At 41.5% G+C, this 27,398-nt stretch overlaps 1 protein-coding gene across 1 annotated transcript in view; it reads right to left on the reverse strand.

Annotated features, from left to right (window-relative positions):
• Positions 1-27,398, reverse strand: part of Iqgap2 (IQ motif containing GTPase activating protein 2) — a 271,719-nt gene that overhangs the window by 2,178 nt on the left and 242,143 nt on the right. The window contains exons 27-33 of the mRNA XM_027401697.2: positions 26,690-26,922; positions 24,164-24,296; positions 18,435-18,537; positions 16,966-17,107; positions 7,119-7,206; positions 4,722-4,934; positions 1,280-1,440 (exon numbers count right to left, since the gene is read on the reverse strand). Of these exons, the coding sequence (XP_027257498.1) occupies positions 1,280-1,440; positions 4,722-4,934; positions 7,119-7,206; positions 16,966-17,107; positions 18,435-18,537; positions 24,164-24,296; positions 26,690-26,922 (1,073 nt within the window). The remainder of the gene's footprint in view (positions 1-1,279; positions 1,441-4,721; positions 4,935-7,118; positions 7,207-16,965; positions 17,108-18,434; positions 18,538-24,163; positions 24,297-26,689; positions 26,923-27,398) is intronic.

Consider the following 27,398-nt stretch of genomic DNA (forward strand, 5'->3'; position numbering starts at 1 on the left):
ATTCTCAGGCATTCTGAACTAAGTGTCTGTCTTATAAGTTATTGCAAGTAGCCCTGGAGTAATTACATGAACTTTCTGTTCCAAAGTGAAGGTATTAATAAAAGTTCTCTAATTTAGTAAACACTACATGGCTAGCCCCATTCCAAATATATACTTTATACATATTTGTATTTTCCAAAATGAGTGGTTTCCATGGTGCTTTGAAATTAATGCATCCTTTGCTATAAATCATTTCATTGAGCTTTTGTAGGAATACTTGAGAAGCTGCCACTCTCAATCCCATGTTAAACATGAGAAAATGGAGATCACATGATGCATGAGAGCCTCCGAACCCATATCAGGACTGCAGAGTTTGTGGCTTAAAGTTGCTGTAACAGTCAGACTTCCTATGAGTAATACCATCGATTTTCCTACACAGTATCATTTCCTACTGCCCTTTTGCAGACAAAGGTTATCTGAAAATCTTGTATCACACATCTAAATGGATAATTAAAGTTTTATCAGCATTGACACAGTCTAGTGATAAGAATAATTATCAGCAAAGAATAGTCACTGAGAGTCTTATATTGTGCATAAAAAATCTATAATTCATATACTAATGGATATGAGAGCTGCCAAATTTGTCCTATTGTGTCAGTAGTGACTTAAAAAAAAGCCATCAAGGAATTTTAAATCATTAAATTTTCAATTGTTAAGTTGCTCTGTGAAATTAGCAAATACATGACTTATCTAACACTATCAGGTAAACAAAATCCTGTTCCTCATAAACATTCTCAAATCAAGTTAATATATATGTGCTGGATAGTTTCATGTCAACTTGGCACAATCTAAGTCATTCAAGGTTTTAAAGTCAATTGAGGGAGCCTCACTTGAGAAAATGCCTCCATAAGATTGGGATAAAGGCAAGCCTATAGGGCATTTTCTTAATTAGTTAATGATAATGGAGGCTCCAGTCCATGGTGGGTGGTGTCATCCCTAGGCTGTTCCTGGGTTCTATAAGAAAGCAGGATGAGCAAGCCACAAGCAAGCCAGTAAGCAGCACTCCTCTGTGTTATCTGGTTCAGTTCCTGCCTCCAGGTTGCTACTTGAGTTCCCTCAATGATGGATTGTGATTGGGGTGAAATGTAAGCCAAATAAACCCTTTCCTCCCCAAACTGCTTTGGTCATGGTCTTTATCAGCAATAGAAACAAAACTAGAATATGTCCAGAACCAGCCCATGTCACCACCAGTACTGTAGTCTCCCCAATCAAATGACATTGTGAATGATCATGAACTCACTTTCTTTTTAGGTTGTCTACACAAGTTTTTATGTAGGTGTCGTAATAATTAATTTGATCTTCATAAAATGCTGCCTTCTTATTAAGTGCGTTCAGGGTCTGCTGAAGTTTTGACAGTTCAGCTTTTCGAAGCTTGCGGTGGATTCTTTGATTTCGAATATCCTGAAACAAATAAAGGCTCTAATGATAAGCTGAAGCAAGACTTGCCTTGTTAGATTGCTACTTTAGATGAAGAGCAACAAACAGCAGGCCAGTGGCTAACTGCTGATTCTAGTGTATCTCAGGCACCTTATTATATATGTTACCACACCACAACACATTGTTATTACTTTCTGCTTCAGAACTGGAAAATGTCCATCTTTTATTTTAAGAGGGTTACTAAAGTTTATTTTTCCCCCAGATGAGAGAGGTAGGCTCAGAGTCAGTAAGTGGACTTGAGTTTGGATTCCTAATACCCACTAAAAGCTAGGCATGGTGGCATGTACATTTATGCAACTCTGGCAGACCCTGGGGGGCTCATTGGCCAGCCAGTCAGCTCAAACTGCTGTGAGATTCAGGTTCAGTGAGAGACTTGTCTCACACAGTAAGCTATAGAACTGAGTAACAACTAGAGAGAAATCAGAACTGAAAATACTGTCACCCAATGTTGACCTCTGGTTCCCACACACCTACTCATGGAAAAGTACACACACACACACACACACACACACACACACACACACACACACACTTCACAGATACACATACATTTCACAAATATACACAAACATACGTACTTCACAGACACGCACAAACACACATTTCACAGACAGACTCCTGCCCCAAAGCCAAAAATGTAACTTGAGAATCACCAAATAGTTTAAGAAAAGATGTTTTAAAAGAAGTACAAAAGGCTGGAACGTAGCTCAGCTGGTAGAGTGCCTGCTCAACAGCCCGGCTCTAATCCTTAGCGCATACATTAGGCACGGTGGTGCACACCTGTAATCCCAGCACTCTGGAGGCAGAGGCAAGCAGTTCAGAAGTTCAAAGTCTCCCTGAGTGAGATAACAAGCTATAGTCCAGCCTGGAATATGAGGGACTCTTTTTTCAAATCAGTAAAAGAAAAGGTGTACAAAGAAACCAAAAGAAATGTGATTTCCTCAGACTTCGTTGAACTTCCCTCTTTAAAGAATATTTTAAGACAAAAAAGTTTGTTTACGTATTATTTCACCTTATCGTTGGCTCTCATGACTTGAGAAGATTCAAAACTGAAAACTGTCACAATTGACTAACTTTCTGTTTCTGTTGTTTCACATTATGGATCAAAGAAGTAAGAATTGAAAATACAGAGGAAAAGCACTATTGTCTTCTTAATGAGCATAGTCAACCTTTCTCTTCCTACTCCCTAAGCAATATAGCGTCACATGTAGTCACAGAGCACTTAGACTGTATTTGGAATTGTAAATATCTAGAAAAAAAATATATATGAGAGATGACTAGAGTATATGGGAAAGCTAGGCACGATGGCACACACTTGTTGGTCCCAGCCACTTAAGAGGCTGAGCCAGGAAGATTGCTTGAGCCCAGAGTGAAACAGTCTTGGCATTTCATTTTACTTTTTAGTAAAACACACACAGCTCATATGCAAATATTATGCATTTCATTTAAGGGAGTTGTGCATCCATGGATTCTGGTTATTAGCTGGAACCCTTAACCCAATCCCCTCCAGATAGCAAGAAATGACTGTACTTAGATTTAAATAGAATTCCTAGAATACAAACTGTTTTGCCTCACTGTTTATAGATTAGGAGAATTGTATTAAAATTAAACTTGCAGATCTAGGTTTGCAAAGTCACTCAGTAAAGTCTGGGGAGATTTCTCAGTGGGTAAAAGTGCTTACCACTAAAGCCACGAGTTTGATCCCCAGAACCCACACAGAAAGTCAGATGAGGTGGGATGCATCTATAATTCCAGCATGAATCCAGATATGGGAGATGCAGGGTGGAAACAAGAGTTGGCTGGAAGCTTGTGGGCCAGCTAGCCTGGAGTTCTTTGTACAGCAGAGACAAGAAAAACTCTGCCTCAGAAACATAGGGGTTGTGAGCTTACAAAGGTTGTTCTCTGACCTCCACACATACACTGTGGTACATGTGCTGACATTAGGACATACACAGCCTCTCTCTCTCCTCTCTCTCTCTCTCTCTCTCTCTCTCTCTCTCTCTCTCTCTCTCTCTCCCCCTCTCTCTGTCAATAAAAACAATTTAAAAAGTGTGAAGTAAGCTATGAAAATATTTCACTTGAGAAAATGGTGCCTGTTTAATATTATTTTTTCCATTGTGAACAAATTAAAAGCCAATTGTTTCAGGAATTCTAAGGCATATTCCCCTGCACCTTCTGAAATAAAAATTCATCACTAAATACAGCCTTCTCATTGATGGCATATAGCATTGGCTTCTCTATCTCATATACCCCAAGAGAAATATTCTCTACCTCGAACTATAACAAGAAATGCTAATTCTTTGTATGTATTACTTGGGGAAGGAGAAAGAATTATTCTAAAAGTGACCATAATTTTCCACTGAAGAATCAAGCTGTGTAGTTCCCTCAGGGGATGACAAAATAGTTTTTTTCTCTAATCATTTAAGTACCTTTAAACTCAGATCCATATTCATGCATATATTTGAATTGAAAGAATGAAATGTACTTTTTAACCAAATATGTCCTTCCTTATCATCAATAAACAGATCTCAACCACTTCCTGTGTTTCCTTGAACAAAGCTGAGATCACTTTCGCAGGAAATTCTCAGTGCAAAATGTGAAATGAAAAAGAAGGCTAAACTGCAGAGAAGCAAATTCTTAGGAACGTACAGTCACCATCTCAATGGCAGATCCTAAGAGCAATTGGGCTGTATGACAATTAACAGGGAAGAAAAAAATATTTTCCAAAGTATCATAAAGAAACAAACAAAAAACCAAGTAGCCTAGGGGCTGGAAAGATGGCTCAGAGTTAAGAGCACTGACTGCTCTTCCAGAGGTCCTGAGTTCATTTCCCAGCAATCACATGGTGGCTCACAACCATCTGTTATGAGATCTGGTGTCCTCTTCTGGTGTGCAGATATACATGGAAGCAGAATGTTATATACATAATAAATAAGATATTAAAAGAGGAAACTGTTTAAAAACAAAACAAAAAACTAAGTAGCCATGGCTTAAAGTAGTAACAGCACTATTGAACACTCCCAGGAATTTACCCCTGGTCTGTCTCAAGTATCTTTGGCTTGAGACATTGTATCTATTCCTTATAAAATCATGAATCTCCTTGAAACCTTTAAAAATACAGACCACTAAGGAAAACAGAAACCAAGTATGCACCACAAGTCCCTCATGTTACCTCGCTGGATGCCCAGCATGTGCCCGACTAGCAAATGTTTACGTGAGAAAGGAAGAATACTATCTCCAGACACCTTGGCAATCTCGTTGAGAATGTCTTGGTATTTATTTTTGGATGACACGTGTCCAGTCTGCTCCAATGTCCGAAGATTCCTCTGGATCTTCCTCTTCTTTTGCTCAAGAGGCAGGCATGCATCTTCCATCATTGCTTGGCTCTGCTTCCCTTCTTCTGGAGTTCTTGAGTCTACGATGGCACGGCTCTCCATGTCTTTGGCATGCTCCAGTTCCTAAAAGGAAAATATCAAAAGTCACTTTTCCTCTAATTACTCTGCCACTAGTTGAAGTCTAAAGATTAGCACCTGAAAGTGTTCTTTATGATTTTGAAGTAAATCCTGGAAGGAAAATCACTTCCACTTTAAAACAAAACAAAACAAAAATCCAGTAGTATTAATGGGCCTAATTTGGCCAAAATTCAAAGACAGTGCCTTCTTGCCAAGGTGACAACTGCCTTAGTATAACCATTACTTTGTAATTCCTTGCATGAAGGGTGTCAATTTTGGGTGGCCCAGTTGAGAAAATTAAAAGTAGATTTTGTGTTAACATGTGTCTCTGAGAGCCCACTAAAGCCTCACAAACCAGCCACATTGACTTAGGGCATTAAAGATTGAGGCAGCCAGCAAGCTTCATTCTGATTCCAGAACCACTGACATAGTCAGAGTTCCTTTGAACCACAGGGTAAAGATATTCTCGAAGATGATAATTCCAAAACCCATGATGTGCATACAAATGAATGCTAATAGGCCTTCTAAGACAACTGCAATTCAAGGAGATAGATGGCCATTTCATTGCACAAGACAACTGATACCACAGATCAATTCTATGGCAGAGATGTTATTAGAGTAAAGTAGTCACGGCACACAGGGCACAGAAATGGCTTGCTGGGTCAGCAGTACATAATTGAACTGGCAGCCAATATAGTTAATCGGTGTCAGCCACTACTGCATCCACTTAGCATGTTTTCCCTCTCTCATTTAGTCTTCCCTGAGAAGTTGATATTATTTCTAGGGGCTGGAAAGATGGCTCAGCAGTTAAGAGCACTGGATGCACTTCCAGAGGTCTTGAGTTCAATTCCCAGAAGCCACATGGTGGCTCTCAACCATCTATAGTGGGGTCTGATGTCCTCTTCTGTATGAAGGCATAACATGCAGATAGAGCACTCATATGTACATAAAATAAGTATGTATTTAAAAAAGAAATTATTTCTACTTAATAGGTAAGGCAACCAAGGCCCAGAGTTCTTAATGTCCACAGTACAAGCTAGGAAGCGTACTGACAGATGGACAAGAGCCCAGATGTCTTCATGGTCTCTGTCACTAACTTACAATATATTTGGGAAAAACTGAAACAATCGGAGCTAAAAATCTTTTATCTTATATCTTGTCAGTATATTTTTATATCCAGACTGCTTAAAAACATTCACACATTTGCACACATAAGATGGTTTAACATTTTGATTTTTTAAAAATTAAATCTGGAGACAGAATGATTTCTTGGCAACCCATTACACTAAGAAGAACAAGAAAATTATAAGTACTTCCATTAAGAAGTAATTAGACAATTCTGTTAACTTGATTAGGGAATAGCAATTATTGGCACTAACATCGTAACACTGGGATTAATTGATTTATTTCAGAATGAACTGAGTAATTTTTTCCCACTTTTGTTGTTGTTGAAACAGTTCAGGCTGGCCTTGAACTCCCCATCTTCCTGCCCTGTGCATGCATCTTCACACCAAACTTTAAGGATGCACTTTGTTTGTTTGTTTTTGTTTTGAGACAGGGTCTTACTATTTAGTTCTGGGTGTCTCAGAAGTCACTATGGGGATCAGGCTGGTCTCAAACTTACAGAGATTTCCTTGTCTCTGCCTCCCAAGTACAGGGACTAAAGGCATGTGATACTAAACCCAGCTTAATGATGCATATTAAAAGATGTTAATACAATTTTAATCTCAGACTGTCATGAAACCCAAGTTATGTATGGCAATGTAAAGGCGCTGGGACACCATGGTCTTAGACACTGAAAACACTTTTCATCTGTAAGACATCTCTTTTCAAAGTTAGCAAGCACATAACAAGGATTTTTGCCATTCTATCAACCAGAAGCATGTCTTTACTGTTTTATCCAGCCATCTACTGAATGACAAAGCTTATGGTCCACACCCAGATGCTCTGAAAGGTGCAGAATGTCTATTGTAGAAAAAAAATAATAGCCAGTACACATATGAGAAAGTGTTCTCCACTTCTCTCCCACTGGTATTCCATATGGGCTTCAGATATGGATGAACTTGGTTGTCTACAGTAAGGGATGTCAGACACATGTTCCCCTGTGTAACAGTGAATACTTGGCATGGAGACTAAGAACACCACCATTCATCAAATGTACTTGTTATTGCACACGTAAAGACAAGTCACCTGCTGCTCTGTTGCTGGAGTCTCTAAGATTTCCATCAGTGTGCTTCCTGGCTGGTTCCGGATCACATCAATGATCAGCTTTTTGGTCCTAAAAATGAAAAAACGGAGACAAATGTTAAGGCATTGGTCTTGATGCACAAATATCTGTTTCTCTCATGTGAATACATAAAGCAGTTTCAATGATGATACCCTAAAGTGAAGTATTCTTGTCCAAAGCTCCTAAAAGCCTGCAAAGTCAAGTCTGAGCTTTCCATGCTAATATTATAAGATTGGTCTCTCAGAAATGTACGAAAGTATGTCATAAGATTCCTTATGGAAATATGTTTTTGTTTTACAGTTAAGACAGATTGCTTTTTGAAGGGCAGCAGAGACAGGTGCTGCAGATATAGACTGCTACTGTAAAGGATATAGGAAGATCTCCCCCTCCACATACACCCCAGCATTGACTTCTGAGCCTATGAACACATAATAACTAAATTGCTACTTTTCTTGCATTGCCTCTGTGGACTTGAAAGCTTTGGACTTCTAGGGAGCCCAGCACAGAGACTCGATGTTTGAGGACATAGGAGATGAGCAGATAGGGTCTTGTGTCTGTGTCTGTGAGGAGCTGGGAACAGGAGAGCTGCTCTAGACAAGCTGAGGGCTGGAAAATACCCTGGAAGTGCTGAACCATACTTTCTTCCATAGGTGCTCTTTAGCAACTGACTGCCCTTATAATTAGGGACCAGGTTATGTAATTAGATCGAGGGGGAGGTAGGGATGCATCTCTGTAGAACATGTGTGAGGCCCTAAATTCAATCGCCCATACTACAGATACCACACAGCAGCAACAACAAAAATACCATAAAAGGCAAGCATTTCCATTTGATCCCTGTTACACAGGGTGGGAAGTCTGACTTTTGGAAGAGGTTCTCTTTCAAAAGACAGAAACATCAGCAGAAGTTGCCTTGAACTACACACAGGTCAGATCTGCACTTTCAATGTTATTGCAGCCATGTTCCCCCCAAATTTCAGTTTGTCAGAGAATGAATTTCTTCCTTCGCCACAGCAGGAAATGGTCACACAACATGAAACTAGAAATGAAAATAAGTCATATTGTGAAGCACAAGGGCAGCTGCCCCTCAGTGAGGCCATATTAAGCCCAAATGTGAGACATTAGAAATGGGATAAGTAAGTCATTTGCAAACATGTTTTTTGTTTTTTCTCATTTCCTATTTATCTCAAGTCTCCACAAGACAAGAGAATGTGGCAGACAGCTTCCTCTTCTCCTTCCTCCCTGGTCTCTGGAGAGTGATTTCCTCTAGCCCCATGACCCTTGGCTGCTGGGGATTTTCAGGCTGTCTGAGAACCACACAGCTAGGACTCCAGGGAATCAAAGGGTACACAGCTAATTATAGCCCAGTGGGAGGTGGCACTGTTCTGAGGTGGCCAAGGCTGTCTCCCCCCCCCACACACACACCAGCTTCCTCCACTCATCATCATCAGGAATGAATTAGACCAGAAAATGATTGTGCTAACCAAGAGAGATTTAGTATATAGCCCTGGCTGGCTCCAAATTTGAGAACCTAAGTGTCTGGATGATAGGCATGCTTGGCCTTTAGGCAGAAACACTGAGTTGGGGGAAAAAAAAAAAAAAAACAACCTTTAGATGTCAACATTGAGTGATTCTTATTTGAAATAACATTCTAGGAACTATATTCAGCCAATTACCAAATAAGTGACATCATTTATACCCACCCCCATCAGGACAGAAAATTGTTTATTTGCTCACGAGTTGCTGAAGAACAAATTGCCCAAATAAGCCCCTTTTTTCCCCTTAGAATTCTAGATGATGTCATGCCTGTGGAATTCACTGATAAATTCTACCTTCACACTCTGTATAACCAAGTCAGCACCCGCAGGGATCCCTGTAGGGCAGGGATCTCAAGTCTCCCTCCCTACTGTGTGCCAAGGAGCTAAGGGCATTATGGGCAGGTAGGTCAGAAGGCCACCCTGAGACCCCACCCTTCCCAATTCCCCCTTTGGGTTACTTATGAGCTGAATGAACCAGTACAAATTATGTAATCCCTGCATTTTTCATTTTTAAAATGGAAACAATTTGACAGAAAGGCATCATGTAGAAGCCCTTTGTGAGGGGTCTAACAGATGGTGAACACTCCTGTGACCTTGAAAGCTATGCTGCACAAGATGGCAGCCGCTGACCATCAAGTACCAAGGAGCACCTGAGACCTGGCTAGACCAGGTAGGATGGATGGAGTTTGGACATGCACTCTAACTTAAAGATTTAGCAGAGGTGAAGAATGCTAAACAATTTTATTCATTCATTACTTACAGAAATGAAAATGTTTTGATACATCGAGTTAAACAGGACATATTACTAGACAATTGCAGCTCCCAATAAAAAACCATTGATATATGAATGTGGTGACAGACCTGCAAGTTACTCCAATCTGACCACCGAATATGGCATCCAGGTATTGCAATGTCACACTATATTCTATAAATAGTAACAATGATTATGTTTCGTTTTAAAAATCATACCATAAACTTCTCACTGGAAAAGTGAAAGAAATAATTTCACCTGATTCTTTTTAGATTGTGGCTTTTAGAAAACTTAAGGTTCCATGTGTGGATCATATTAAAAACAAACATATTTTTTTCTTTTTAGAAAGTACAATAGTCAAACATTCCATTCTTCAACCGGAAACCAGTAGTCTGAAGACCTAGTTAGTCATAGGACCTCAGCACAAAGAGGACTTTGGAAGACAGCCCACTGTCTGAAACACAAATGGGGCAACGAAAAGCTGGGCCTTAATGGCAAGGCTTCACTGGTAGACAAAGCTTACACTCTGGGGTCTAGCACTATAGCAGATAAGTTAAGCTGCCATTCTGCATGATCCAGTTTCTCATCATTCTGTGGGAATTACCTGCTCTGTGTCCTACCTTCCTACCTCCTGTTTCTGCTGTTGATGAAACTTAAAAACACTAAGCACATTCTCTACCCATTGAGTCATAGCCCAAGTCACCACCCTTCTTCTTTTAGCACCTTTTCAAGAAAAGCCCCCAAGGTTTTTAACCCTTTGCAGAGTAGTATTTATAGAGAGTTCACAGTTTTGGTTCACAGTTGGTGGCCAACAACCTTCCTAATGCTCCCTCCTCACCCAGTGCAAAGCATAGCTTTCTAGCTGTGTCTAGCTGATACTGTGTACCAGCCTCTACAGTGTTCAACCATCAGTTAAGACAGGCTCAACCAAACACAAAGAGACCTCTAACTCTGGGGAAGAATTGCTGAAGAATAAGGAAATGCACCAGGAAGTTTACTCATCAGAAGTCTGCTAAAAAACAAGCCCACAGAGCACTTGTAAACTGTCCAGGCTCCTTGGGCTTGGCCACTCTACCCATGGCTCTGTATGCTTTACAGTGTGTCCAAGGTTGACAAGGTTCAGTGCTCAGAAATACTTGGTGATGCTTAAAATTGCAGAAATATCTGCACGTATTTTTAGCAGCAGACCATTGAGCACTCCTGCCAGGGTAAAAGGGAATAGTTCAGTAGGATAATGACTATTTAAACTGAATCATGGAGAAGGAGGAAAATTCTTGAGGGATGACAATGTGAGCACCAGAGCAGCTAAATGTGATTGAAAACCACAAATACTGGCCCAAGTTAAACACATAGTTCTGTGAAAAATCAAGCTGAATAAAGCCATAAGGTCACATATTTTAAGGTGAATCATAAGTTGTAATGAGAGATTTACAGTTGCATAGTTCTTTATAATTTATAGGCTGTTGAGCTCATGATCTCACGGGATGGTCTCAGCCCTCCCTGCCATTTTCTATGAGGATGATGCCAATGGAACACCTTGCCGAGTATATGACTAGTAAGTGACACTTTGAAACAGAATCCTTTGTCATCTAAAGCTCTTCCATTTCAGGAGAGCCTGAGATGACAAAGGATTCTGCAACAGGCTTCTTTGTTTAATACACTATGCTTGGTAGCACTGGGGAAATGGTAGCAGCCCAAGCAGAAAGGCCAGGGGAATTCACGTTTCTTCCTATTCCATTGTATGCACTCTGTGTACCTCACATCCATCTGTTACTCCCCTTTGGCTCAGAGAGATGTGACAGTGTCACTGCCCTGCAGCAATTTTCATTATTTTTCTTGTATGGCTACAAAGGCCTTGTACCCTTAGGGTTTCTAAAACTTTGTGATTAAGAGTATAGGCTCTGGAGGACTTAAACTTATCTGGATTTAAATCTTTATTCCAGTAACTGGCCTGTTACTGGAATAAAGGGAAAAGTTTACATCTGCCTGCCCTTTCTGCTAAATTCTGATGGTAACCTCCAACCTCATGAGGTTCCTGAGAGTAGTGTATGCAATGTTCACGTACGCGCGTGCGCGCGCGCACACACACACACACACACACACACACACACACACACACACACTGTTCTCCCTCCATCCTTCTCTTCTTTAGGGTTGGCATTTTTTCCTTATTAATGTCCTTTTCTGTGCAACACATACTTGCCTGGTGCCCCTGGAGTCTGAAAGACAGCATCAGATCACCTGAGACTGGAGTTACAGATGGTTATGAGCTGCCCTGTGGGTGCTGTGAATCAAACCCAATTCCTCTACAAGAGCAACAAAACTCTTAACTGCTGAGCCAACTCTTCAGCCCAATGTCCTTTTCTATACAAAATTTTATATAAGTATAAGAGACAAAAAATTTGCAAATCATAAATCTGCTAATTTGACTATATAAGGAATACTTTTAAGCCAGGAATAACAACAACTTTATTTAAAACTAGGTAAAGGATGTTTGTTTTCAGTACTGGGAAGACAGGGCCACATGAATGCTAGGCAAGCACTCTATTTGGATGATATTCTACAAAGGTGATGTGCCACTGCTCAATAAGCACATGAAAAATTGTCCAGCATCTCCAATGAATGTGGAATTACAAATCAAAGCCACAGAAATACTCTACACCCACTGAGATCACTGAGATGACTAATGATAAAAGAAGGGGGTGTTGAGAACATGGAGAAAAGTTGGAACCCTTGTAGTTTGTGGGGGGAATGTGAAATGGTGTGGTCATTATGGAAAAGAGTTTGGTGGGCCACCAAAAAACTATACAAAGGATGACCATCTATATGCCGAGGTATATAACCAAAAGTAGTGAAAAGAGGTGTTTTAAACAAAAACTTGTACCTGAACATACATATAATAGCACTAGTTAAAACATTTAAAAGATGCAAATAAACCAAATGTCTATTAACAGATGAATCAGTAAACAAAGGTATCTCCACATGGTACTATCCAGTCATGAAAAGGAATAAAATATTGATTTGTCCCCTAACATGGCACCTTTAAAACACTACATGGGTAAAGGAAATCAGGTTCAGAAGACTACATGTTATACAATCCCATTTAAACAAAATATTTATAACAGTTAAGCTCACAGAGACAGAGAACAGTTAGTAGGATCTGGAGAGAAAGGGCAAAGAGCCTGACTTGAGCAAGCTAAAGTATTCTGGAACTTGATAGTGTTGATGGTTGTATCAGACTATGAATATCCTGAACTGTGCACTTTTAAATGGTTAGAGTAATGGGTTATATGCTATAGGTGTCTCAAAACCACTGGCCAGATCTACATAGCATGGCCATGAAAGGAGAGATTGTGAGCTGGCAGCATGTATGGGGGCTGGAGTCTGCAGCAGAAGACCAGGGTGGGCAAGGTAGGAGCACTTCCCAGACCAAGACTCAACTCTCCGCAAACATGCCTGACTTTTATGGTTTTGTTTGTAAAAATGTGAATTCCAAGAATGTGCTGAACTGTGGTGACTCCTGTCTCCAATCAGTGAACATGCATATGCTGTTCAGATGATTTCATACTTTAGATGACCCAAACTGTGATTCCTATTCATCAGTGGAGACATTAGAGTTGATGGCACGGAGAGGACGGCATTCAGACAGACAGAACCAATTAAGAGGAGATTTCTTCCCATTACTTCTAAGGACAAAGCTTATGAACTTGTGGGAGACTTGGTCTAATTTCATTTGCATGGCCAGGCCACGCCATCTGCATTTCCAGTTATCTGGATAATTGGCCATTGTACAGAGGAAGTCAGGGTGTATATTTCTTCTCCTCTCTTTTCTCCCCCTCCTGTCCGGAACTGTCAGAAAGTTCAGTATGACTTGGTCATCAATTGTACAAGGCTGCAACTCTGCCTTGTGAGGTTACAGACACGATGTTATCTTGCAGCTGAGCCCATGTCCTGGGGCTGCATTTTGACCCCACTGCTAGCCAAAAGACCTCAAACTCTGGAAGGCAGAAGTGGTGCTGGCCTCATTACTGCTGGGCCCAGTCTCAAGCCACCCATGAGGTTTAAGTGAATGGATGGTGCCTTCCGTGATCTGACAACAAAATAAACACGGCACCAACGCAATACAGATCTCAACACAACACACCTAAGAAGTTTTGTGGCATTTATTTGAACAGTTGAATATCTGGGGAAAATCAAAAGAGGAACGCTTTCTAAAGCACATTAGTGCTGGGGCTTCTGTCTCAAATATAACCATTGGCACTTGGGATACTGAACTCAGAATATGTATATGCAATGTCATATTAATGCATGCTTATTCCTGTGTCCCCCTTCCTAACCTTTAGTCTCCATCTCATCCCAGAATATAACTGTTCTATGTACCAACATGAATTCCTTTGTTCATCTACGGTCTTGAGTACTGTATGGTTTGGACAGCACATTCCTTTGATGTATGCCACTTTCATTTATTGTGTTGGATGGAGAATCTCTTTCCTGCTCTACCTCTAAGAGACTTAGAGGCACAGACATGAGGAATACATATTTGTTTTAAATGTGAATGTTTCATTAAAGTCTTTGAGGGCAAGAAATAAGACCTATTGCTGAAGGATTCACATAGAACATGAAAATATAGACCGTGTGTTATAGAACATGGGAAGACCAAGCTGGTGTAGACCTAGAAGCTCTGTTCCTTCTGGATTTCACAATGGTGGAAGGTGGGATGCACCCTACCCGAAGAGAACAGTAATCACAATGTTATTCTGACTTGAACCCTGTGAGCTCTGGTAATGTCTGGCCTGGCAAGGCATGCTCAGTGGTGAAATAATGACATGAATATTGTGGGAGTAACCAACTACTTTAGTAGAGTTAAAGAAGGCCCACTCCACAAGACGGAGTCTGCATTTGGTAACATTATTGGGCCAAGAACCTATGGCTAGATAAGCCCTAGGCCCTAGTCAAGAACCCACTATAATTATCCTGCTAAACGGCCATAGTATTAAACCAACCTCTGGTGACGTATCATTATACCTATAGATTACAGCATCCTTCAACTTTTATCAGAGTCGCTTCTGTTTGTAGTAGGCAATGTTCAACACAGAGACCCATGCCAACCAAGTTCAGGGAATGAGAGATTGCAGAATGTTCAGCACTAAGTGAAACATATGTATGACACCCACCTCCAAAAGTGGATCCTTGTGGATGAGGAGACAGACTGTAAGAGCCAGATGTGGATGACTACAAGGGAATGGAGTCTTTTGAACAGAGCAGTGCATATGAATGCATAGTGGTTGTCAAAGAAGGTAAGACCTGTGTAAGCCCAAGGCAGACAAAATTCCAGCATGGAATCCCAGACAAAATCCCTAGCTGAGGAGCTGTCAGCAACTGTTAGCTGCTGGGAGAGGAAGGGTCAGTTTTCTCTAAAAATGTAGCCCCTTGGTGGTCAACTCTGCTCCAGGGGAAGACCATATATTCCAGATTATTTGGGCAGAACAAATTGACCTTGATGGGAAGGAGTGAAAAAAAAGGAGACAAAGTTGGTGGGAAGAGCGTGGTGAGGAAAGATGAATACAATAAAATCATGCATAAAATTCCCAAACAATTAAATGTATATTAAATTATATGTGTGTGTGTGTTTAAAAAGTAGTAGTGTCATGGACCACATGGTGGCCATTGCTGCTTGACAAAGAAAGTTCCAGCATTTCGACTTCACAGAACCCAGTTCTCCAGCACTTTTTTTACTTTCATTTTTAATGATTATCACTATGAGTTATGGGAGTTTCCTTATGCCTCTTCCTTTGGGAAATTTTGTGTGGGCTCTGAAGGATGAAAATGTATACAATGGCAGCCTCTTTAAACAAAATAATTCTTTGGAACAAAATCCCCGCCACCTTGGACTCATATGGCGTGATAACTGTCTATTCCCATACAAGTTGACACCAAGCTGCTAGAAAATGTAGATCAGTAACATATGCTTGATAAATAAGATATTTAATAATCAAGATTCATAAGTTCCTAAGGTCTACTCAGGTTCACAGTAATATTTGTGTTTGGTTGGAACCTCCCTGCATGATCCAGAAAGCCCCATATCGGGTCTCTCCAAACCCCGCCCACTCAGAATCTTGGGACAAAGGGAAGACTCCATAAAGCCCAGTTCCTCTATGGCTACGGCTGCTCCGCCCCTGAAGTTGCCAGCCACCCAGGTCCCCACCTAAAGCATTCAGCTTGTGACCATACATGGACACAAACCCATTGTGTGATGGACATATCATCATCATCATCATCCCTAACTTACAAGTTATATAAGCTCCTTGTTCAGGTGTGTGACTTCTCCGACCTCTATCTCTGGGGCTGAAGAACTCACTCCAGAGTTGCTTTGCTTGAATAAACCTGTTCTTTTACTTTTTCAATTTGGCTTGCTCTGGCTTACTGCCTCAGTGGAAAAATCTATTACCAGGGTACATTTATCTAGCTTCGTCTTTGATTGCTTTAAGCTCTAGCTATTTGGATAAATTAATCCATACCAAACAAAAACAAAAAACAAAAAATAAAAAAAACCAACCAACCAACCAACAAACAAAAAAACCCTGCAATATTCTATAATGGAGTGTTTGGTTCCCTGAGAAAGTCCTTTTGCCAAAACCAGACACTTAGACAAAGGTCCCCATTCCCTCAAGAGCTTAAAGAAAACTCCTGCTTGCTAAAAAGGGAGACATTCTTATCTCTGGCAAGAGTAATTTGTGGCCCTTCCATTAACATATGACTGTTGCCTATTAATTTGCTAGCTTCCTCAACCCCTGATCTCAAGCCACACCCCAGCTCACAGGCCCCTTTTCTGCCATTTAACCCTTTGTGCAATTACAGAGTATACAAGGTATAGCCTTTTTTCAATAAATGGGCAGCCATCCCAATTCACTCACAGACCAAGTTAGTCTCCTCTGTCCCCTCACTGACTATACAACTCCTTTTGGGACCTGAACCCTGATGGAGCTGGACTCAGGCAAATTGTGGTATAAACAGTCAATGCTGTTGAGCATATCCAGCATTAGTTTAATAAGAAAAGCCAATAAATCCAGCAGTGGTCTGTCATGTGTGTCCCCCCCCCACCCCCGCCTCCTTTTTTTGAGACAGGGTTTCTCTTGTAGCTTTGTAGACCAGGCTGGCCTCGAACTCACAGAGATCTGCCTGCCTCTGCTTCCCAAGTGCTGGAATTAAAGATGTGTGCCACTGCCCCCTTTCTTGGAAAATTTTCAACCATGTGGAAAACACATGCTCAATTAAATCACTTCATTCCTTCAAGGAATCTAATTATGACATGTAAAACTAGAAACCAAGGCCAACTTTGCAGTCTATTATAATATTTAGTTCCCTCCTCGATGAAGGCTCCATTATCCTATGGTTTGATGGGTATACACGACACATTTCAACATTTACCTACTTCTAAAGGAACGGCCTGGGGAAATTTAGCCCCACTTGAGTCTGCATGGTTTGTGTCATGCTAGAACCATGACCTGTTAGCTCCAGACTTACTTTATCATGAGGCTTCTGCCATCGACAGCCTCGCCATCCTTGATGTCATACTTGCTTGTCAGGGAAAGGGAAATCTCAGTCTTTGAGAGCTGATTTAGTGTGTTTTCCTTGTTAGGATCATTGGGGTCAACGGCTCCTTCCCCTGGAAGGAAACAAAAACAAAAGAAAACAAGGCAAAGTGTTATTTTTCCAGTTCACTCCTGTGGTGACTGCCTCATACTGTAAGATAAGGGTTCTGAAGAAACAGAACAGGCTCAGGAATTAGATGGGAGATTTATGAGCCCCTTAAAGCCTGCATATTCTAGGACATCTGGAGTGGATTTTAAAGCATTTGATTAAAATGTTAATGTGGGGCATAAATATTCATAAAAGAACAACGACAAAAAGAACTGAATGAAAGAAATTTTTAGACAACACAGTAACGACTTAGCCATATTTGGACAGGCTAACTTTCCATGGTTTCTTTGTGAAGTGGGTAAGTCCTATTCATCGTCTCTAGGGCTTACCTTCAGCAGTAACAAACTCTTTTTGGAATCCAAGATGCAGGAAATTACAGAATTTTGGGGAGGGTGGGTCCTGGGGGTTGAACCTAAGGCCTTGCACATGCTTTCCCATGGTCCTGAGTTAGAGTTTTACCCTGGCCCTGAGTTAGAGAGTTCTTACTGTAGAAGCAGAAACATAGGAGAAAACTGATTTTTCCTTTGCAAGGGTATCAACTGCAATTTTTTGCTTATGGTCGGAGCCCTTGTCTACTTCTCCCACCTCAGTGCTGGGACCCCATCTGGCTTGAACCTGAGCAGGCCCTGTGTATACTGCTACTGTCTCTGTGAGTTCATATGTCTTATCTGTTATGTTTGGAAAACCCTGTTTCCTTGGAGACAACCATCTCCTTAGGCTCTTACAATCTTTCTGCTTTTTCTTCAGCATAGCTCTCTGAGACTTGAGGGGAAGGAGGTGATGAAGACATCCCATTTAGGACTGAGTGATCCAAAGTCTCCCATAATCTGAACATTGCCCAGTAGTAGGTCTCTGTGTTAGTTCCCACCTACTGCAAGGGAATTGGTTCTTTTCAATGGGGTCTCACTGGGTATATTAGCCACACTTTCTGGGACAGGAGTAGTTGGCCAACACAAAATGAACTCAATAGTATGTTTTTGGACTTTTTGTTTGTCTCATATTGGTTTGTTTGGGCTTTTTTTTTTGTTGTTGTTGTTGTTTTGTCTTACTGGTATCTTGCTTCTTTATCTTGATTTCTGGTGTGTGTGTGTGTGTGTGTGTGTGTGTGCGCGCGCGCGCGCGCGCGTGTTGGGGTGGGTATGGAGGAAGAGACAATCAAGAGTGGAAGGGGAAAACATGATCAAACTATACTGTATAATTTTTTTTTCTGAGAGATAGAGATAGAAAGATAGATGGGTAGATAACGGTAGCTATCTTTTAAATGAATAAGCAAGGACTAACTAAGTTCTCACCAAGAAAGGACTCCACTGTGGGCACTTCCCCCAGCGATTCTAGCAGCTCATTCAGGAGGTCACTTTTTTCAGTAGCAATGGCATCCTGATGTTCCAGTAGGAGCTACACAGATGACAACAAACACAGAGGCAATGTTAGTCTTCACCGCCAACTAGACTCACAGATTTCCAGTTCTAGTTTCTCAATATTTTCACCCAATATTGCTTAGTGTTTTTTTTTTTTTTTTCAAAGAAGATTTTAGGCATCATAACTGGGTAGGACTGTTGGTTGCCTCCCTCTATTGTGGAAGCCAGAGGTCAGGGAGTTTGTTGTGAGATTCTGTCGCCTGTGATGTCAGAAGCCACACCCATGAAGTCTCACCAGCATGACTACCTAAATATGTGCTGAACAAGAATGACACCAGTAAACATGCCAAAGTGGATGGTGAAAAGCCCATGAGGCCTCACCCCTTTACACAAAAAAACTATAAGCAATGAAGGAATGGTGAGAGCAGGAGAAATAGTCTTGCTCAGGGAAGAACACACTAATTGATTATCCAGCCCTGAAATTATATATACAAGTAGTAACATTACACAGACTGAGTTGGTTATATTTAGGAATATATATGTATGTACATATATACACATTCAGTAACAGAGAAAAAAAGAGACCATGAATTTGAAAAAGAGCAAAGAGGGGTATTGGGGGAGGGAGGTTGAAAAGGAAGAAAGGGAGAAATGTAGCCAGGCGGTGGTGGCACACACCTTTAATCACAGCACTTGGGAGGCAGAGGCAGGCAGATCTCTGAGTTCGAGACCAGCCTGGTCTACAAGAGCTAATTCTAGGACAGCCTCCAAAGTCACAGAGAAACCCTGTCTGGAACGCCCCCCCCCAAAAAAAAGTGCAAATTTAAGTTAAAAAATCTAAAATATATGTAAAATGATTTTATTTTTAATTGTGTGGGTTTGCATATGTAAGTACAGTGTCTGCAGAAACCAGACAGGAGTATGTGATCTCTGGGAGCTGGAACTCCAGGCAGCTGGAACTGCTGGATATGGGGTGCTGGAAACACCCAGCCAGAGCAGTTTATGCTCTTAAACCACTGAGCCATCTCTCTAGCTTTGCCTAGATATTAAACATAATTCTGACAGTTGTTAAAGTTGTAGACATAGATACAGATTTAACTTTTGTCTCACAGGGAAATGTCACTGGCTTATTAAGAAACTGTAGCAAGGGCTGGAGATGTTGATCACTGTATTAACTAGGTATGGTAGCTCAGGCCTGTAATCCCTGCACTGGGGATGAGGCAGGAGGATCAGACAGGATCAGAAGTTCAAGGTTATCAGAAGGTTTGAGGCCAGCCTAAGCAACACAAGACCATAAAGGAAAGAAAGAAAGAAAACCACTATAGTGGGAAAGGGGTACACAAAATTCTTTTTAGCACAATCTTGTTTTTTATGCCTAACCACTGTTTCCCACAGCCATTACAGCAAATAGGGGCAAGATTATAAAGCGTGGCAGAAGTTTCTCACCAACCACTGGCAGCAGCTGGAAAGGTTTGTGCATATCTATATTCAGAGACAAATCTTGCAGTACCAGAATATTACAGGGCTCACCCTGTGTGTGTGTGTGTTTGTGTACGCGTGCATAGGTATGTACACATACTCCTGTAGAGGCCAGAGGATATTGAATATCACTCCTTAGACATGACCCACTTTTTTCTTTTTTTGGAGGCAGGGTCTCTCACAGGCCCGGAACTCACCGAGTAGGCTAAGGCAGATGACACAAAGTCCCAGGGTGTCTCCCTGCCTTCTCCTTTCCAGCAATAGGATTGCAAGGTGGCACTATCATGTCTAGGTTTTTAAAAACTTTATGTGTATGAGTGCTTTTTCCTGAATGCATTTATGTGCAGCACTTGCATGCCTGGTACCCCAGGAATTCAGAAGAGGGAACTGGATCACTCTGGAACTGGAGTTAAAGGTAGTTAGAAGCCACCACATGGGTGCTGGGAACCAGACTCCTGACCTCTTCAAGAACAAGTGGGCTTAACCTCTGAGCCATTTCTTTAGCAATCCATACCCCAAACCAAAATGTGAATTCTGAGGATTGTACTCAGGTCCCACTGAACTATCTCTCAGGAACCCTCCCAACACTCCTTATTGTAGTTGGTCAGGAAATGTTAAGAATCTTTCAAGGCAAGGACAGCAGAAATTCTGATACCATAAAGCCTTAAACTGAGTGACAGGGGCTGGGTGTCTCACAGGAAATGTTTTCTTGAGGATGCAGTAGGAGGGTGGGAGGGTGAAACCACGAATGAAACATCTGGTTCTGTTTGTATTTCTAACTAAGTTGAAACAGTGTTTTTAGGCTACCGGCACCCCTGGGGACAGGAGACAGTCACTGTCTTGAGCTTGTGAAATGTTGAATCATAACCATAAGCCAGTACTTTCTTTTTAATAACTGAGATATAATTCATATAACATCAAACATACTCATTTCAAATACAATCATGTCTCTTTAGCCTGTTTAGCCATGACTGCTGTTACGAATTTTCTTCCATTCCATTAATCTGTAAGATTAATGGAGGGATGCTTACTTATTTACTTTTGTCTCTCTAGGTAGCTTTGGTTGGCCTGGAACTCACTATGTAGACCAGGCTGGTCTTGAACTCACAGTGAGTGATCCACCAACCTCTGTCTCTCTAGGGCTGGGATTAAAGCTTTGCGCCACTGCACCCAGCCTAAAGGGTTGTTTAATGCTGAATTTCCTCAACAGCTCCCAGACACTTGCTAATTGTATAGTTGTCTTCTCCTGGTCTTCCTCCCTCTCCCTTTCCTTTTTAAAAATAGTATTTTGCTTTGTAGTGCTGGCTAGCCTGGTACTTGCTATGCAGTCTTTCTCAAAATCTCAGCAATTGCATTGCCTCAGCTTTCCTACTACTGGGGTTTTAGGCCTATATTATCATACCAGGGGATGACTGGATTTTCAGTGGAAGAGTAGCCTCAGTTACAGAGCTTCAAGGCAAGGGAATGAATGCACCCAACCTGTGTCCATTGTACTTATTTTCTTAAAGAGGGGTTCTTCAGGTGGTGCAGGCTGTCCTTGAATTTGGTATGCAGTCTGAAAACCTTATGATCCCTCTGCCTCCACTCCCCTGAACACTGAGGTTATTTACACATACAGCCACACTCCATTCACACAGTGTCAGAGCTGGGACCCTGGCTCCATCGTACTTACTTTCTTTTCAAGTTTCTGTTTATGACAAGGCATGCTAGTTTCTCATGATAGACATAACTTAGTTTTAAAGCAAAAGAATATGAATTGCTCTTTTAAAGAAAGACACAAACAGAGATAATACAAACTGAAGGGCAGATTCTTGAAGTATGCTGCTTTTTTTTTTTTTTTGTGGGGGAGTTAGAGAAGAAAATCCACAGGGTGGTGAATTTATGTTCTCATTCTCTTTGGAGACAGGCCAGCTGATTTGGCTGCTATCTCTGAAATGGAGGATTTATTATAAGTAGCCAGTGTCTACCCTTTATCCTGTTAATTAGAGAATGTAAGTCATCTTCTGAAAAAGTCTGTCTTAAGAGCTGATGCTAAAGTTCTGTTTCTGGAGAGCCAGGACCAAGCAAACAGCCGTGGGCTTGGCAGGCCAGGCAGCTGATGGGTTGTGTCTGCCTCAGACGCCTCTGCAGGACAGACTCTGCTGTGGTGCATTGTCCCATCACATCTGCTCCTAATCCAGCACAAAGGAACTTCAAGTTGGTCACTAGCCCTGTTCCCAGGACTTTGTTCTGTTTTTAATTCTTGTTAGCACAGGAAAAGACGATTCTTTAAAACCCACAAATCTAAACGAGTACAGTAACATTTTCTCTCTGGCACCCGTGAGAAAGAACCTCACTCTCAAAGAGAATGTCCCACTACTTCTCTTTTGGATATTTCTTCCTGGAAGCATGTGACCGAAATTATCGTATTTATTTGAGATGGATAAAGGGCCATAAGAGTCAAGTGGTTCAGTACTGAAATGTACATGTTTTCTTGTTCATTAGAAAGTTATTTGGGGGCTTGAGAGATGGCTGCGTGGTTAAGAGCACTGAGTACTCTTCAGGAGGACCTGGGTTCAATTCTCAGCACCCACATGGCGGCTCACAGCTGTTTATAACTCCTGTTCCAGGAGACCCAACATCCATGGTAAAACACCAATGTACAAAACATAGAAATAAATAAATTAAAAAAAGAAAGTTAGTTTTGGGGACAATTCATTGCTGGGCAGTGTTGCTATTGATCTAGGGGATCTACAGGAAGGATGCTGACCAACGCATTTAATTGGCTCATATAGAGAGCTTGTGGCAAACGTCAGCTCCCTGCTCCCTGCAAGACAAAAGTCAAAACTGGGTCCTGTTCTCCAAACCCATAATTAAGCTGTGGAAGTGTTTAATGATGACGGATAGACTTCCAAGCAGCAGGCTTGCCCAAGCCTAGATGGGTTGAGGTGCTGGGATATGGCTTTTGAAAGGTAGGTGTTTGAGATGCATCCTCCTAGTGAGTGAGTCCAATAGAAAACTGGGTCTATTCTTCACTGAAATATCTACATCTCTAGAACTTTGGTGTGGATCTGAATCCCTTGTGATCATTAGGATTCAGGTTTGGATCTGGGTGCTCTGGGGGTATATTTCTAAGATCAGCAAAGTTTAAAATTGTTTGAGAAGTGACCTAATTCAATTTCAGAATTCTAAAAATTCCAGGCCGAGCATGTGGCTCATGTCTATAATCATTCCACTTGGGAGCTACATAGTAACTTCTAGGTCTAAGCCTAGGCTACAGAGTGAAGTACTATCTTTGCCCCCTCCCCCCCAAACCCCAAGTAAATAACTAATATTCCAGGTGAACTAGGTGAGCTGTGGTACAGTGGGGCAGTGCATGCCTGTGTGCATGCAGGGTGCAGAGCAGAAGGATATTGAATTTGAAGCCAGTTAGAGCTACCTATAGACACTCTTGCCTTGAAAAACACAAAACAATAAAAATTCCCCCAAATGAATATTATTTAAAAGCAAAATAAGTTCTAATTATCAATACAACCTCCAATGCCTGCTTATCTTTATAGTAAATGATGGTAAAGCCACTTGAGGCTTCCTAATTCCTTCCTGGTGTCACTGTAGAGTGCTGACGGCTGATTGTGATGTTTGCATGAGAACTAGCCACAGGCACCATGACGCAGCACAGACTGAAATTCTAAGAAACCTGGTTTTAGAACAATGACAGCCCATCCTGCAGGAGGAGCTTCCTTATCTGCCTGCATGGCCTGGTTTCCCCACACCCCCGCCCCCAGAGCACACCACTTCCTGACCTTTTGGCTAAGATTAAATGATATACATCCAGGCATCAGAGGACAGAGAACAGTCTTTGTTTCCCAAAACATGGCTGCAAAAGCTGAAAGCACCCCTGAAAGGGGCAGAAGTAGGTGGGTCTAGGTAGCACAGCTCTGGTAGGTGAGCAAATCCCAGGGCTTGTGTGGTTCAGGGTTTAAACCTGGATGGTGCCTGCACCATCATGCATTGCAAAGGTTAACTGTCTTGCTTGGGAAGGGTTTTACTAATGTTCAAGAGTCAGGGAGCAATTAAGGGAGGAGCTTATTGGGCTTAAAAGTAGACACATGAGTACAAGCTATTGCAAGTCTGGCTGGGACCGGACATTTTCCAGTGAATGGATCCATGACCTGGGGCCAAGACCCCTTCTTGACCCCACTTACTAAATGCGTATTGATGATTTCTTCGATTGAAATATAAATGACTGGTTTGCTGACGGTCACCAGGTCTGTGTATTTGTCCATATTAAACTTCTCTTCTGGCTCATGGACATCACATGCTTCTTGGAAATATTTCCTAAAAATAGGGAAAATGAGGTGTTTAGAGTCAAATTTGTAAGCTGGATAGCTTCACTAAAATAGGTTGTGAAATGATGGCTAGAGTACTCCCTTCCATCCCAACCTTGGGGTACTTGCTATAGCTTCTTCTAGGGTGACTCTTCATGGTGGTGCTTGTCAATGTCTCTAGTCCTCAAATAGGATGAGAGATAAGTGTGTGCCTTTGGCCCTGTAACCAGTTCGATCAAATCATGGGCAGTGGGCAGCATTTCTCTCTACTTTCTCTCTCTCTCTCTCTCTCTCTCTCTCTCTCTCTCTCTCTCTCTCATTTTATTTATTTATTTATTTATTTGAGATAGGGCTTCTCTGTGGAGCTTTGGAGTAGAGTTATGGGTGGTTGTGGTCACCATGTGGGTGCTGGGAATGGAACCCAGGTCCTCTGCAAAAGCAGCCAGTGCTTTCTTTCTTTTTTTTCTTTTAAAACAATGTTACAACTTTGAAACATCAATGAAAATGTTAAGATGAAAAATTCCTTGGTGTTGGGGAGATGGCCTAATTGGTGAAGCATACCATCAGAGAGTGTATCCCAAGCACCCATATAAAAAAGTTAGGTATGGTGGTATGTGCCTGAAACTGTGCTATGGGGAGGATGGCAGAGACAGCAGATTTTGGGAGCTCACTGGCCAGCTAGCCAAACAGATGAGCTTCAGATTCAGTAAGAGGTCACATCTCAAAACTGAGGTAGAAGGTGAGAGACGAAGACATCCAATATCAACTTCTTTCTTCTACACGCACATCCACACACATGCACATGACTTACCTCAACACATGCACTTGCGCTTGCACGCGTTTGCACACACACACACACACACACACACACACACACACGGAATACACATCACATGCAACTATTTGCAGGGTATGTGTGTGTGTAATATATCTAATATATGTGTGTGTATAATTATGCGTGTGTGTGTGTATATATATAGTGTGTAATATATATGTGTTTTATTCTATACAGTTTCAAGTGTTTTTTATGCCTGAAATAATCTATGACACATTTTCATATTTTCTAGGGCACCTGAGGCCTCTATACTAGAACTGACTTCTTCCTTCCCAGACCTAGGTTGTGTGAGGCAGCCATGTTTTAGGGTGTCATGTTCCCCAGTGACAGTAGGTCTTCCTGTAAGGTCTTGCTTATAATTGTTCATGAGGTACTGAGGAATGAAGAGAATGAGTGAAGGAGGAAAAAGGCACACCTAGGAGGGTAATCTTGGAAAACAGGAGATGGACAGGGATAACTTAAGAAAAAGGAGCCCAGTGTGCTAATGTACATCTTTAATCCCAGTACTGGGGGTGGGGGGGGCAGAGGTAGGCAGGTCTCTATGAGTTTGAGGCCAGTCTGGTCTACACAGTGAGTTTCAGGCCAGCCAATGCTACATAAGATGACCCTGTCTCAAACAAACAAATGAAGGAAAATGAAGGAAAAGGAAAGGCTAAGAGCATTTAAGAGTTTTCGAGGAACATATTATTGCTTCTTGTTAGTGAAAAGAAGTAAAATTGGCAGCTGAAGAAATCAAAGCTTCTCACAGTGAGAGGATTTGGGGTAACCTCCTCACATGGTACACATGCCACACAGAGCTGTGAATCAGTAGGAAATCTGTGAACCTGGAAGAAATGAAGGATGGGAAGTCCCTTTCCAAATGAGGATAACAGACGTCACACTGATGTCACATAAACTCTATAATCTACTGCAGACAAGAGAGCAAACACAAGTCAAGATGGAAGCCTCTGCCCAGAGCCCTCAGATGCTTGTGTGACTGTCAGCACTCACTCCTTCTCTGTCCTTGTGGGACGGTCAGTGACAGAATTAGGAGAAAGAGATGGGACAACAGAATGAACTCTTAGGTACACAGTGAAGAAAGGTTAAGTATAGTGCAGTGCATATGTGCAAAGGATCATCTATAAACACAAATGCTGGGGTTTCCCCAACCTTCCCAAAGGAAACTCATCATTTCCTACCATTGTTGCCAATAAGGCAAACTCTTCCCAATTGGAAAACAGTTTGGAAAAAGAAATGAAGTTATCTTCTTAGGTTCAACAAAACTAATCAGTTGAGTGTTTTGTTCTAAATACTGCGAGTGTGTCCCACATCAGGGAGCATGCTTCATCAGAAGCATGAATCCTAAAACAGGAAGGAGTCAGTGTAGTAGGATGGAGGGGGTGGGGTGGGAACAGTGGGCCTGAGGCATCTTGTCTGTTTTTTCCCTTCATTCTCCCAGTGGCAGCTGCTGGAAGGCATGCAGCCACAAGGGATTCTTCTCCCCCTCCATGGCCCTGGTTCTAGGTACAGAACATGTCATTCTTGTCCATTTTCCCACACGTCTTTTTAAAAGGAATGGACCTTCTCACCTGAATTCCTGATAGGTCTCTGATAAATAATTGTTCATTGATGACAAATGCTCGTTCTCTCCCTCAAACAGCTTGTTGGAGGCTGCATGTTGAAGAACCTTTGCCACAGATCCCAGGTTTCTCCTCTGGTCAGAATTGATCTGACCTCCAGCTGTCATGTCAATGATGTCAAAGCCATCTGGAGCCACAATGGCTGGATTCATGTATCGGTAGTATAGGAGGTTTCCGACAATCTGCACGATGAGAGGGAAAAAGGACATTTCCAAGGGACAAATGAACTCTGGCTGCTTTTTATCATTAAGTATAAATTCACTTTTCACACTTAAATTTCCCAAGAGAGTGGGTCATTGTCAGACACGAATCTTCTTTTTTAGCATTAAAAAGTTTAAGAATCACATTATTTATTTATTTATTTTTGTGTGTGTAACACATGTCATGGTACACATGTAGAAGTCAGAGGGACAACTTTTGGGAGTTGATTCTCTTTTTCTACCATATGGGTCCTAGGGATCAAACTTAGGTTGACAGGCTTGGTGGCAAATTTCTTTACCCCCTGAACCATCTCACCAGCCCCTGACAGGACACCTTTACAAAGTATTAGATGTAGGAGGTGAACATAACCACATACTATCATTATATGTTACACAGTTTTACCCCAAATGTTCTAATACTGAGAGTTGCAATGATGTGTGAAGTTTCTAAGTTAGTG

The sequence above is a fragment of the Cricetulus griseus genome, chromosome 2 (genome assembly GCF_003668045.3).
Source record: "Cricetulus griseus strain 17A/GY chromosome 2, alternate assembly CriGri-PICRH-1.0, whole genome shotgun sequence".
NCBI classification, from domain to species: domain Eukaryota; kingdom Metazoa; phylum Chordata; class Mammalia; order Rodentia; family Cricetidae; genus Cricetulus; species Cricetulus griseus.